A 13,042-nucleotide genomic window follows, 5' to 3' on the forward strand; every position below is an offset into this window, starting at 1 on the left:
GCTTCCCAGGTGGCGCATTGGTAAAGCATCCACCTGCCAATGCAGCAGACACATGAGACAGGAGACATAAGTTTGATCCCTGGGTTGGGAAGATCCCCTGGAGGAGGATGGCAACCCACTCCAGTATTCTTGCCTGGGAAATACCATGGACAGGGGAATCTGGCGGACTATAGTCTGTGGGGTCTCAAAGAGTCAGCCACGACTGGAGTGACTGAGCACACACATTTTTATCCCCTGCCCTAACCTTGAGGGTGAATATTCTGTGTGCTATGCTTAGTCACTCAATCATGTCTGACTCTTTGTGACTCCATGGACTATGGCCCACCAGGCTCCTCTGTCTGTGGGGATTCTCTGGACAATACTGGAGTGGTTTGCCATACCCTCCTCAAATACTCTCTATTGCTTGTTAAATCTTTGAAAACCAAGGAGGTATAGAATAGAGTAGACTTTTTACAAAAGGCTGAGCCGCCTAACCCTGAGCAGTGTGCCAGAAGCAAGTCTGGATCCAGACCCTCTAACTTGTGGGCAATGACTTAGGAAGGTTTATCTCTCTCTCTTTTTTAAACAACATTATCTCTTGCTTTGTCTCCAGATATATGGGTTCTCACATTTGTGTTAGAATCACTACCATTTCTAAATTCTTCAGAATGTTTTCAAGTTCTTTGGCTAGAACTTAGTCCAGTGTATTATCTGAAAATTTAGAGAGAGTTTTGACTTCCTGACAGCCTAACGGAATCTTCTAGATATATCCAGAAACTTACATTAATACTTCTAATTTTATGGCTAATCTTGGAGGTTAGAATTTTTTTGCTTTATGGATTGTATTTTAATAGCAAGAATTTATGAACAGTCCATGAGACCATGAGAAAGTGGGGCCTATCATTAACAAATCTGTAGGATTGATTTTATTTTTCTTAGACATTTTCACGTGTACATGGGTGTATATGAGAACTGAGAAAATTACTACTGAAAAGAACTCCATATTCCTTTTTATTTATTAATGGCAAAGGCAGGCTGCTTTTCTCATGAGGAAGTGGCTCATGAATTTTCATTCAAAATAGTAAATTAGTGTCCACACTTTAATATGTTTAGAGTGGAAAGGGATTCTACATGCAACTGTGCATATCAGATTTCATGTCTGGAAAGCTAAATTTTATTCTTTAATGATAATGTGATTGGACTAGGTGCCACTCTTTTATCTCCCTCCTGTGCTTACATGACACATGGCATAGAGGATGATGGGAAATTCTAATCAGTTATTAGTGTTTTCCTTTAATAATATGAAAGTGTATTTTTATGAGATTTTGCTACCATTACCTTTAGTGTCTTCTTTGAAAACCAGAGGCAAACTTCCTTGAGCAAATAATGTGAACAGTGAACACTTAGTGAATATTTGGGGAAAGAATCAATATGCTAAAGGAGCTAGGAAAATTGGATCACTTAACAGAAATTCCAACATAGACAAGCTGGTATCTCAGGAACTGATCTTGTGTTTTTGGTTATGTTGATGTGAAAGGAACTATTAAGTTTACAAAAGATGGATACTTATACGCTCTAAAATATGTATTACTCAGCCTTAGTAGAAAAGCTTCCAGGCCTTTTTAGTATTATCTTTTCTTCAACTATTGGTTGCTCTATTTTGATGATTTCTTCATTTGGTGTCTGATTTAATCAAAATTCCTTGGTAGACCAAGCTGGAACCTCATATATTCACACACACCTTCCATTGATTTCACTTGGGTGAAACTTTATCTTTTAAGCAAAGTTTAAGTTGAAATGTTGAGTTAATGATGCTCACTTTAAATACCAAAGGCTGAATGCATTTATGTATTCAAACACTTAGCTGGTCAAACATAAGTCCCACCAGGGTTTAGAGGAAGGATCATTTTTTAAACTGTGCCAGCCTCTCAAATAATATGTTGCTATCCAATCTGTAAAAATTGATACTAAACAGTCTTGTTAGTATTTTATTTCCATGGTGAAAAATCCTGGAATCTTTTTTTTTTTTTAAACCTGAAAAAGTTAAAGAAAATGATGGACAAGATATTGGGAAATACTTTTGGCAATTATCATAGTAGTTAGCCCAAATTTAGAAATAAAAAACACTAAAGAAAAAAATTGCATGTTTATTTTTTCCATAACTTGTCTCTGTCTTTATTAGAATTTCAGATGCTGAAATGAACACATAATTCTATATTTATCTAATAAAACCTGACTTTGATTTAGAAGACTTTTTCTCCTCATTACATGATTGTGCTTATAAAGCTCCAAAACTGGTAATATCATATCTGCAATAGAATGTCCAACTCTTTTACTGTGAAACCTTCAGGAATATGGCAATTAAAGGAAAAATATCCAAAAGAATATCACTTTGGTAATGTGTTTGATTTATAACACTGTCTTAGAATAGTGTACAAGTCTGCTTTGTAACATTTTCATAGAGTATAATGTATTCATAGAGTACTGAAAAGATATGCTTTGAGACCTTTTAACATCTAGGAGATTATATATTTGTATCAATCAGTTGACAGGAACCCAAGCAAATTTACAAAGAAAATTTTATAAGGAAAATCCTTTCAAAAGAGCAGTTCCTATACTCATAGCCTTTAAAAGGTTCTGAACTATTTGCCACAATTTCAATCATCTCTCTCTCTCTTTTAAAGAGAGGTCATTTGTCACGAGGACTTCAAGGAAAAGTACCTGGTTCTGAAATCAGCGGATGGAATCAGCATATTCTGCAAAGGGTTATAGAACTAACTAGTTCTGTGCTACCCTTGATAATTCACTCATCTATGATCTTTTCTGTTTTCCTGTGTAGTAGCTGGCATTTTCCTTAGAAGATGACTTTTATAAAATCACTAGTCTACAGAATACTTTTGCAGGCAATATAAACAGAAGAAAGTAAGCTACTTCCTTTACCTCAGAATTTTCCTGCTATAATGAGCATATTAAATTACAGTCATTTCAGAAGATTTTAAAAAAGCAGCAACAAAGAAATTCTATAATTTATTTCTGATTTGTTACGAAGTTATATGTTTGATTTCCCTTAAATTTGGAAAACTGTCAGGTTTTTCCTAAGCTGTGAATGAACACATGCCAGAGAATCTGAAATCAGGCACAAGTGCTTAAAATATGTTTTTGTCTTCAGAATTAAGGTTCCATCCCTGTGTTGGGAAGATCCCTGGAGAAGGGAATGGCAAACCACTCCAGTATTTTCACCTGGGAAATTCCATGGACAGAGGAGCATGGCGGACCATAGCCCACAGTGTTGCGAAGAGTCAGACACTCCTGAAGCAACTAACACTTTCACTTTTCAGTATTAGGACCTGATGAGAATTTGTCGTTTGAAAAACACTAGTGCTGATTCTACACTAATGAAACAAAATAAAGAACCAAAGCATTTACCATATCTAACAAACTCAAGCTTAAGTATTCTCAGCTAGGATGAAAACAGACTGGACTGGAGGAATTGTAAATATTTATGTTAGATTCATTCAGCACTTGCAGGTCTCCAGTGAAGATCATCTCAGAATGAGCCTGAGGTACCTTTAACTGGAAGAAATGGCTTTTGTTCTAAGTCCTTTGATAGGGAGAGTAACAGGAGGGAACAGCTCAATGGATGTAAAGACATGGTAAAGAGCTAGTAAAAAAAATTCCATGATTCTGAACATTTTATCATCCTGTATGTAGTTTTCATCTATTTAAAATCTATTCATAAATTTCCTTTAATTTTCACCATAGAAGCATGATGTGAAAGAAATGGAAAGGCAGCTCACATTAATTGAGAGCATACTGTATATAATCATTTCAAATAAGCAAATGTACCATTGGGTACTGAAGGCAAAATCTCACCTTCAGAATGAATGGGAAAGCCTGTCTGTATCACAATTGGTATTTGAGGATGAAATATTATCTTTATCATGTATTGCTCTTCTGAAGTCATTCTTGCCCTACTAAAAGTTCTTGGTTTCATTATCTATATTCATTCATCATCATTTATCAAGTACTATCCTGGTCATTATGCCAAAGCCTTTGACTGTGTAGATCACAACAAACTGGAAAATTCTTAAAGAGATGGGAATACCAGACCACCTTACCTGCCTCCTGAGAAATCTGTATGCAGGTCAAGAAGCAACAGTTAGAATTGGACATGGAACAGCAGACTGGTTCCAAATGGGGAAAGGAGTACATCGGGGCTGTATATTGTCACCCTGCTTATTTAACTTAGATGCAGAGTACATCATGCAAAATGCCGGACTGGATGAAGAACAAGCTGGAATCAAGATTGCTGGGAGAAATATCAGTGACCTCAGATATGCAGATGATACTCCCTTATGGCAGAAAGTGAAGAGGAACTGAAGAGCCTCTTGATAAAAGTGAAAGAGGAGAGTGAGAAAGCTGGCCTAAAACTCAGCATTCAAAAAACTAAGATCATGACATCCATTCCCATCACTTCATGGCAAAAAATGGGGAAACAATGGAAATAGTGATAGGCTTTATTTTCTTGGGCTCCAAAATCACTGCAGCTGGTGATTTCAGCCATGAAATTAAAAGATGCTCCTTGGAAGAAAAGCTATGACCAACATAGATAGCATATTTAAAAAGCAGAGACATTACTTTGTTGACAGAGGTCCAGAGAGTCAAAGCTATGGTTTTTCCAGTAGTCATGTATGGACGTGAGAGTTGGACTATAAAGAAAGCTGAGTGCTGAAGAATTGAAGCTTTTGAACTGTGGTGTTGGAGAAGACTCTTGGGAGTTCCTTGGACTGCAAGGAGATCCAACCAGTCCATCCTAAAGGAAATCAGTCCTGAATATTCATTGGAAGGACTGATGAAGGCAATGGCACCCCACTCCAGTACTCTTGCCTGGAAAATCCCATGGACGGAGGAGCCTGGTGGGCTGCAGTCCATGGGTCGCTAAGAGTCGGGCATGGCTGAGCGACTTCACTTTCACTTTTCACTTTCATGCATTGGAGAAGGAAATGGCAACCCACTCCAGTGTTCTTGCCTGGAGAATCCCAGGGACGGGGGAGCCTTGTGGGCTGCCATCTAAGAGGTCGCACAGAGTCAGACATGACTGAAGTGACTTAGCAGTAGCAGCAGATGTTGAAGCTGAAACTCCAATATTTTGGCCACTGACTCTTTGGAAAAGACCCTGATGCTGGGAAAAATTGAAGGCTGGAGGAGAAGGGGATGACAGAGGATGAGATGGTTGGATGGCATCACCAACTCAATGGACATGAGTTTGAGCAAGCTCTGGGAGTTAGTGGTAGACAGGGAAGTCTGGTGTGCTGCAGTCTGTGGGGTCGCAAAGAGTCAGACACAACTGAACTACTGAATTGAACTGATCCTGGGCATTAGGGATACAAAGATAAATTCACCCCTTGCCCTTGAATTGTTTAGTCATAGTCAAAGCTTCTTTTTTAAGCATACACATATGGAAAAGAAAACAGGTTTCCTTATTATCACTTGCTGATTGATAATTTATGAGACTTCCTAATTACATACATCATTGGTTTAACAACGGAAGAAACCTGGTTTTAAGATCAGAGTTCAGGCTCTTACACACAATACTTGTAGCCTTTTCTAACAAATTAACATTTTCTTTAGGGAACAACATCTTGGAATAAATGCTGTTTTTCAGATTTCCCATTCCTCTCCTTCTTTTGTGCAAAATGGCATCTGAGCAATATAAGGGGCTTATGTGATCTTGTGATTCTGGGGTACACTGAGGCCCTCTGGCTTAATGTGGCCCCTGGATGCAGGCTGCTTAGGTTCCACGAAATAGGTCTTGCCCTGCCGTTACCGTTACATTATGAGGTTGTACCTGACAGAGGCTTGTGGCTGTGTTGTTATCTCTTGGCTTGGTTCAGGAGGTATTTCCTGCTGACTAAGCTTCATCTCAGTCTTCACCGGCCCAGCCAGCTCTCGGAGGTCTGGCTTCAGAGGCCCCCCTGGCTCTCCTTAGAGGTCATTGTGTCTCTGTTGCCATGGTAATGCCTCCATCAAGTTCACCAGCTGAACTCCCAGAAACCTCATGGGAGGATGAGAGAACAGTCTCATCATGGGGAAAGAGAACAGAGTAGCAAAGGGAGTCCTGACCACAACTCTTTGCAGCATCCCTACCTCAGGTCATTGTGAGGGCATTGTTTAAGGCAATCTCCCAGACTATGTAGCAGGAAAAGCATCCTGGTGCTTGTGGCTTTCCCTTTAGGTCTTAAGCCAAGAGAGAGGGGGGCACACATCTGAGCATCTGCTCCTCTTGCCTTTATTTCATTCTTATTCTCCAAGTCCACTGAGATGGAAGCGGGGAGCCTTTTCCTTCCTTTATCTTTTGCTTTTAATATTCTCCTGGATATTCTTACCTATATGAGTATTAGGATTATACTCTCCTAATTTGGGGGATGGCATGTCACCTTTCCCCTGTCTTTGTGGTCAAAATGTGAGAGGGTACAAGGAGAGAGAAACAGTAAACATAATTCAGGAGATACTTCTAAGTGATTGTGCCTGCCGTGTGAGCAAATGCTTATTAGTCATTCCTTATCCATCACTCACAGAATGAATTTTATTTTATTTATTTTTTATTTTAAATTATTTATTTATTTATTTTTAAATATAAATTTATTTATTTTAATTGGAGGTTAATTACTTTACAATATTGTGTTGGTTTTGCCATACATCAACATAAATCTGCCACGGGTATACAGAATGAATTTTTAAAAAGCCTAATGGTTTATTGGTTCCTGTTGCAGTGGTTTTTGCTTGTTAGTATTTTGAAATGGGATACTATTTAAGATTTCATATATACTTGTAAGTCCTTACTACCCAAAAGCGTGATCTAGGAGCAGCAGGGTTGCCAGTTGCCAACACTTACTTCAAACAGTCTCAGACCCAACCCTACAAGTACTGAGTCAGTATCTGCATTTCAACAATATTCTCAGCTATGCCAGATCCACGGTAAAGTTTGAAAGCACACCTCTAGACCACCTTAGTCTTACTGAAGGTTTTGGTTACATCGATTACATGCATCATTGACATTCACTAAACATTTATTAATTCATTCTACGTGTTAGCCAGTGATAACAACCCTTGGCCTGGGTGCTTATGGTTCTAATCAAAAAACTTTAAAATTATGGAAAAGTAATTAAAATAGACGATTCTAGGTCTAGACTCCATCACCAGATACACCTTAATTTTTTGACAGATCTATTAAGATTAAATTGTTTAAGTTATGAAAAGCAGATGTTCACTTTTTTGGAAAGCAGTCATTTCAAGTGTAGAGACAGGGACAAGGCAGTAATAAGATGCCAGTTGATAAGTTCAGATTCATACCTGAGGCCGCTGCTTCATTAGTACTGATAGGGTTTTGCTCAGAGTTTGACAAAACTCGAAGATTTCTTTTAGCGGGATGATTTTGGGGAGAAGGACAAAGTCATAGTTTTTTTTTTCATTCTGCACTTTCATTTTCTGATCACAGTGTTTTAGAAGAATCTGAGCTTTACTTATTCACCAGGCTTTCAATAGAGAATCACATTAATCCTTTTAAGCTCCTTATTCTAATGATTTATTTTGTTGAAAACCATAGTGATCCTCCTTTGAATTTTAATGATTGCTGGCTATTCAGAGATTCATTGTTTTGACTTCCTGTCCTTACCTTTGTTTCCTACATGTCTGTGGGGAACACCTGTCTAATACTGGATCTGCCCCTGGTTCTCACTGGCTTACCAGAGTCACTCAAGCCTATCTCTGAGTGTTAACTGAAATGCTGGCCACTCATCCATGACAATAAATGTAGGATATACGTTTGCAGAGATAGGCAGATAGACAGCAGAGGGACAGATAAATGATTGAGTCATTTCCCAGTGAAAATAATATTTTGGATATGGTAGTATATAGTGATCATATAGAGAAATTAGCTGAATTAGTATTCTTAGTCATGAATATATTAGGATGCATGCAGTATCCATGGAAAATCTAGTCAAAGATAAAGAGGTTTGAATGTTGAGAGTGCTATTTGTACCGCAGATTCTGGACTGGGTAACCTTCCCAAGGCACTGACCCTCCATGTCTCAGTCTGTTAAATATGGCAATGCTCTTTTTCAAGGACATAGTTCATTTTGTTCAAATCATTTTGTTCAAATGTTGTTAATCCTCAGAAAGGGTGAGCGAATGGAAATAGCCATAATATGTCTCAGGTACAAGCATCAGAATTACATGTTATGTTTTCATAATCTAAGAAAATGGCTATGTCACAAGCTTGAGTTCCTATCTGGCCCACTGTGTAACCACACCGAGAATTTTTCCTTCTCTTTTTACAGGTATCACCCAGGAACATCATAAGTTTTCAAGAATATATTATTCTAATATGAGATTTTTAACAACTACACTGTATTTATGCATAATACATTTTGTGCCTTATCTTCAGGCTTCTGGACTTTGATTCAGAATATCAGGAGCTCTGGGATTGGCTGATTGACATGGAGTCCCTCGTGATGGACAGCCACGACCTGATGATGTCAGAGGAGCAGCAGCAGCATCTTTACAAGGTTAGAGCTACCCTTCTTGCCTTTACCTTGCTGGGGAAGATCTGATTAGCCTGACAAGTCTTTATCTCTCTCAGGATATCTTTTGCGTTCATTGTATGTATCATGGTGTCTATTAGAATTCCCTTCCCTGTCCCCAAACTCATTTCCATCCCCTGTGTGCTGACAGACTGCACCGACATCATAATTGCAAGAAAGTTCCCTTTATCACATTCTATTTGGTGTAATTCTATAGAAGGACAAAGATTTATCTTCAAGATGAATAACAATAAATGAAACTGCATTAATAAATAGACTGAAACAAAATGAAGGATAAATGGACTGGTAACATTTAACAAAATGTATTGTGATTGGAGCACTCAGGTGGATTCTGTCCACCCCTCAGATATTTCCAGAGATTAAAAAAAAAAAAAAATGCCTTCCAATTGGCTTGCTGCTTCCAGGGTACGGGGCTTGTCCAATTTAATGTTTATTAGTGTTACATAGCACAGACATTGTCATATTAAGTCAATGCATTGTGTGTGATTTAAGAAAACTGGCTTGAGACTCACATATTGATTGCAGGCAATCCATCTAATAACTATTTATATTGTTTTCCATGTCTGTTAATTCACCCTTAGCCTACTGTGTTTCACCGATTCTACTTAAATTGTCCTAGAAGTTTTTGCAAAACAGTCATGTGATTTGACTTGAAAAAATGGTTGCAATATTCACAGTGTCTGAAAAAGCAGTTGGGGAGGGTAGAGGGACTTTCCACTGAAATATCAGACTGCAGTAAATCTTCCTCATTTAGGCAATTTTTATTGGAGTAATTCTGACAGTTGTCATCCTTGAATTGCTTTGAGCATATGGCATATTTCAAAGAGCAGATTGTGAATCATAAAAAATAAAATTAATAACTAACCACAAAATCAGCAACAGTATAATGACAAGAAACAACTACCCTCTAGCTTTTTAAAATTTCTTATAGAATAAGAAGTACATTCAAGGTCAAATAGAAGTTGTCTTCTTTCTTTTCCAATTTTTTTTTATCATTTTAAGTTACCTTTCTATAATATATTATTTTAACTTTTACTTCCTCTAAAGAGACATATTTATTTTCAAGGGTGTGGTAGACTTTAATTTGTGTCCCCTGGGAATCATCTTAGTTAACGGAAGATATAAGCTCCCTAGGGACTCAGCGAACGGTGATATTTTACTCCCTAAAGAATTCTGCCCAACATTAATCAAGTTTGTTGACTGCTAGCTGTTTCCTGTATGGATAGCTGTCCACATTAGCCACAAAGCTACCATCATCTGGCAGCACATATTGTTAGAATAACAATTTCAACCTAATGTAACCAAAGTGAGATGATTTTGTATTTCATGCCAGGATCAAGACTTATGTATGAGAGATACCTGTAAATCTATATTAATTGTTTGTTAATATTTGCTTCATCCCGAAGACTTAAGCATTAGAAGTCTAGGTAAAAAAGAAAAAAATAATAATATGAAAGTTATCTAATCATAAGCCATTATCTCAGAGTTTACTGCATCCACGATGCTAAAGTTCTTTTTCTTGATGCATTTTGTATTTTGCACATAAACCACTATTTTTTTTTAGAAACAGTGCTCTTCTTTGTCAAAATCGCATTCATATAATTTACATCACAATTAATAGGAAATCACTGAACAAAAAGTGCAGTCTTCTTTTGCTTGTGGTTTCCTTGTTAAGTGCTCTGCCTGCGAATTTCCATTCTGGCATATTGAAGGCCATTATTCCTCCCACTCAGTACTTCTGGAGTATAGTACTTTTCCAAACATTTTTGTACTGGGGTTCTTCATTTGTGACTTGTGTCAGTATATCTAAGCTCACTAGATTCGCGCTAATTTTGCATTTGGCTTATAAACAAATTACAGATTAGGTTAGAAACCAAAGGCAATGCTACAGGTTTATGGAGTGTCTCTCTTTATATAAGCTCCCAAATTATTCCAGAAGTTTAGAAATCTCCAAAACAGTCTTGAGGGTATTGATGAAGGACTCATTTAGAACTTGGGGTGGCTGCTGAGTTAGAAAAACTGATGGCAGAAAATTAATTTCAGGCCTTTGCCAAGAATCCCCAGGGATTCTCAGGTTAGGTCAACATTTCCAGTGTCCCATTTCTCTTTCTAATCTGCTTTTCTAGGAATCAATTCAACTGATGCCTTGGGAAAGTGAGATTTGGAGCCAGTGGATCACAGAGACCCCTAAAGTACTAAAGCTTTTCAGTTGGTGCCCAGACCTTTCTAGGCTTTCGATACCATTTGAATCTACCTTATTCATCTTTAATCTTAAAATTTGTTGGCCCTAAAAATTACCAACGTGTCATCAGTCTTTTTCACCAGGGGCACCATCAACATCTGGGACAAAAAAATTCATTTTTAGGTCTGTTCCTTCCACTACAGGGTATTTGTGATTCGTGTTCCTCCAATCATCGTGGCAACTCGACAGGACACCTAACTCTTTTCACAGAATTTTCATCTATCTCAGCTTGTCTGTGTCATGTTCGTTTGATAAAATGCTTGTGTAACAATGAGAAAAATGCTTTCCACTGGTATTCTTTATGTTATTTAGCAAAGCATCTTACATAGTTGATACTGAACTAATCATTGTTGAGTTATAACATTAAAGATGACATTGAAGTTCACTATCCCTGCTATTAATGAAAAGAATGAGAGTGAACAGCTTTTAAGAGAGACTTCAGCTGAGTTATGGTAAATTCCCAGGAACTGTAGATCAGGACAGTTATTCCTGTTATCATAGAATTTGAAACTTTTGTCCTCCTCTCCCTGGTGAGGAGTAGGGCTCTCTCTATTTCATCATTCAGCTGATTTCCTGGCATGGAGAGGCATGCCCACACCCCAGTTCTGCATTGCTCAGTCCCTAGGTTGATCCCTGAAGTTCACCTTTGAAACTTTTACGTTAGAGGAATATAGTAAGATGGTAGTCAGAGAGTATGAAGTTGTTTTTTTGTTTTGTTTGTTTGTTTGTTTTTAATTAGCATTTTCAACTTTAGGTACTACCTTCCTGACTTTATTTTATATTCTTGTCTCTGCTAGAAAATCATGTGACTCCTAGATATGGAACTTCAGATAAAGACCAGACAATTCATTCAGCAGACTTCCTGAGTGGAGCACGTGTTGTAATATCTTGGTTACCCCAAAACACCAGAATGCTCAAGGAACTTTGAAGGGGAAAGAAATAGTTTTGAAAGGCAGAGAATACACTGATGCAACCTCACATAATTTAGATCCTTAATATTACAATGGGCTATAAAGTGGATTATCTGTTTAAAAAATTTCTTGTTATTTTCAGATTGTTAGAAATTTAAAATCATTTTCTTTCTGATTAGTTTTAAATTGCTGGGCCCTAAGAATGACCTGATTCTTATTAAAAAGCAACCACTCCCTTAAATATATTTTCTTCTTTGTTTGGAGATAGTGAGACATGCTGCCAATGTCTGTCCTTTCCCCTTCTTGGTCTGGCTCAGCATCAGCATGGGGATCTTCTGAAGCTGTTTTCTAATAAACATCGGCAGTATCATCAGCTTAGAAAACACAAAGGTAGTCTTTTCTCGTTTCTTTCTTCCTCAATCTGAGAATCACCTCCAAGGAGAATTTACTCCCACTCTCTCACTTTCTTTCTCTTCATTCCTCCTACCTTCCTAAGTAGGACAATTTAATTTGTCAAAAGTAACACCGTGATTTTGAAAGTTCAGCTCCTATTTGGACTAGCATTACGAAGCCAGAATTCATAATCACAGGGAGCTGTCACTCTGCTGGTCTGCATGTGCATTAACTATTAATGGAGAAATATTTAAAACCCACTTGCCAAGGAAAAGCTTTATTTTTCATTCCTACAGATCAAAGGTGGCATTATTCTTGGGCTCAGAGAAGCTCAGGACAGCTCCTCCCCCATCCTGTACATTTTATAAACTGAGTGGCCTGGAAGCGTCTCCATGATGGGAGAGTTGGAGCCAGCTGTGCCTGTTGCTGCTGTCCGCAGCAGAGGCAGCCGGTCCTGGAGGCCGTGAGGCTGTGCCCTGCCAGGGGCTTCATTCTAGGGCCCAGAGCACAGGTGACAGAGCCCCTAGTCATGCTGGATGTTTCAGAGATGAAGGGTTAATTCCAAGAGCCAAATTCAGGAGTTATGGGCTGGTGTTTAGTTATTGTTGAACAAGAGCTGCTTTCAGATAATATGAAAGTGTTAGTCGCTCAGTCATGTCCAACTCTCTGTGACCCCATGTCCTCTGTGAAAAAGGAAAATTCATTCATTCTATATAATACAGTGCTCACTAAACATAATTTTTATTTTGTTAGTGGTTTGAGGCTGTTTATAAGACTTTGTGGGCTTCCCATGTGGTTCAGTGGTGAAGAATCCACCTGCAGTGTTGGAGCCGCAGGAGACATGGTTTCAGTCCCCGGGTCAGGAAGATTCCCCTGAAGGAGGGCATTGCAATCCACTCCAGTATTCTTGCCTA

At 38.2% G+C, this 13,042-nt stretch overlaps 1 protein-coding gene across 4 annotated transcripts in view; it reads left to right on the forward strand.

Moving 5' to 3' along the window:
• Nucleotides 1–13,042, forward strand: part of AKAP6 (A-kinase anchoring protein 6) — a 657,364-nt gene that overhangs the window by 468,913 nt on the left and 175,409 nt on the right. For all 4 annotated transcript variants that reach the window (XM_055555598.1, XM_055555599.1, XM_055555600.1 and 1 more), the window contains one exon: nt 8,426–8,546. In XM_055555598.1, coding sequence (XP_055411573.1) covers nt 8,426–8,546 — 121 coding nt within the window. The remainder of the gene's footprint in view (nt 1–8,425; nt 8,547–13,042) is intronic.

The sequence above is a fragment of the Bubalus kerabau genome, chromosome 19 (genome assembly GCF_029407905.1).
Source record: "Bubalus kerabau isolate K-KA32 ecotype Philippines breed swamp buffalo chromosome 19, PCC_UOA_SB_1v2, whole genome shotgun sequence".
Classification (NCBI taxonomy): Eukaryota; Metazoa; Chordata; class Mammalia; order Artiodactyla; family Bovidae; genus Bubalus; species Bubalus kerabau.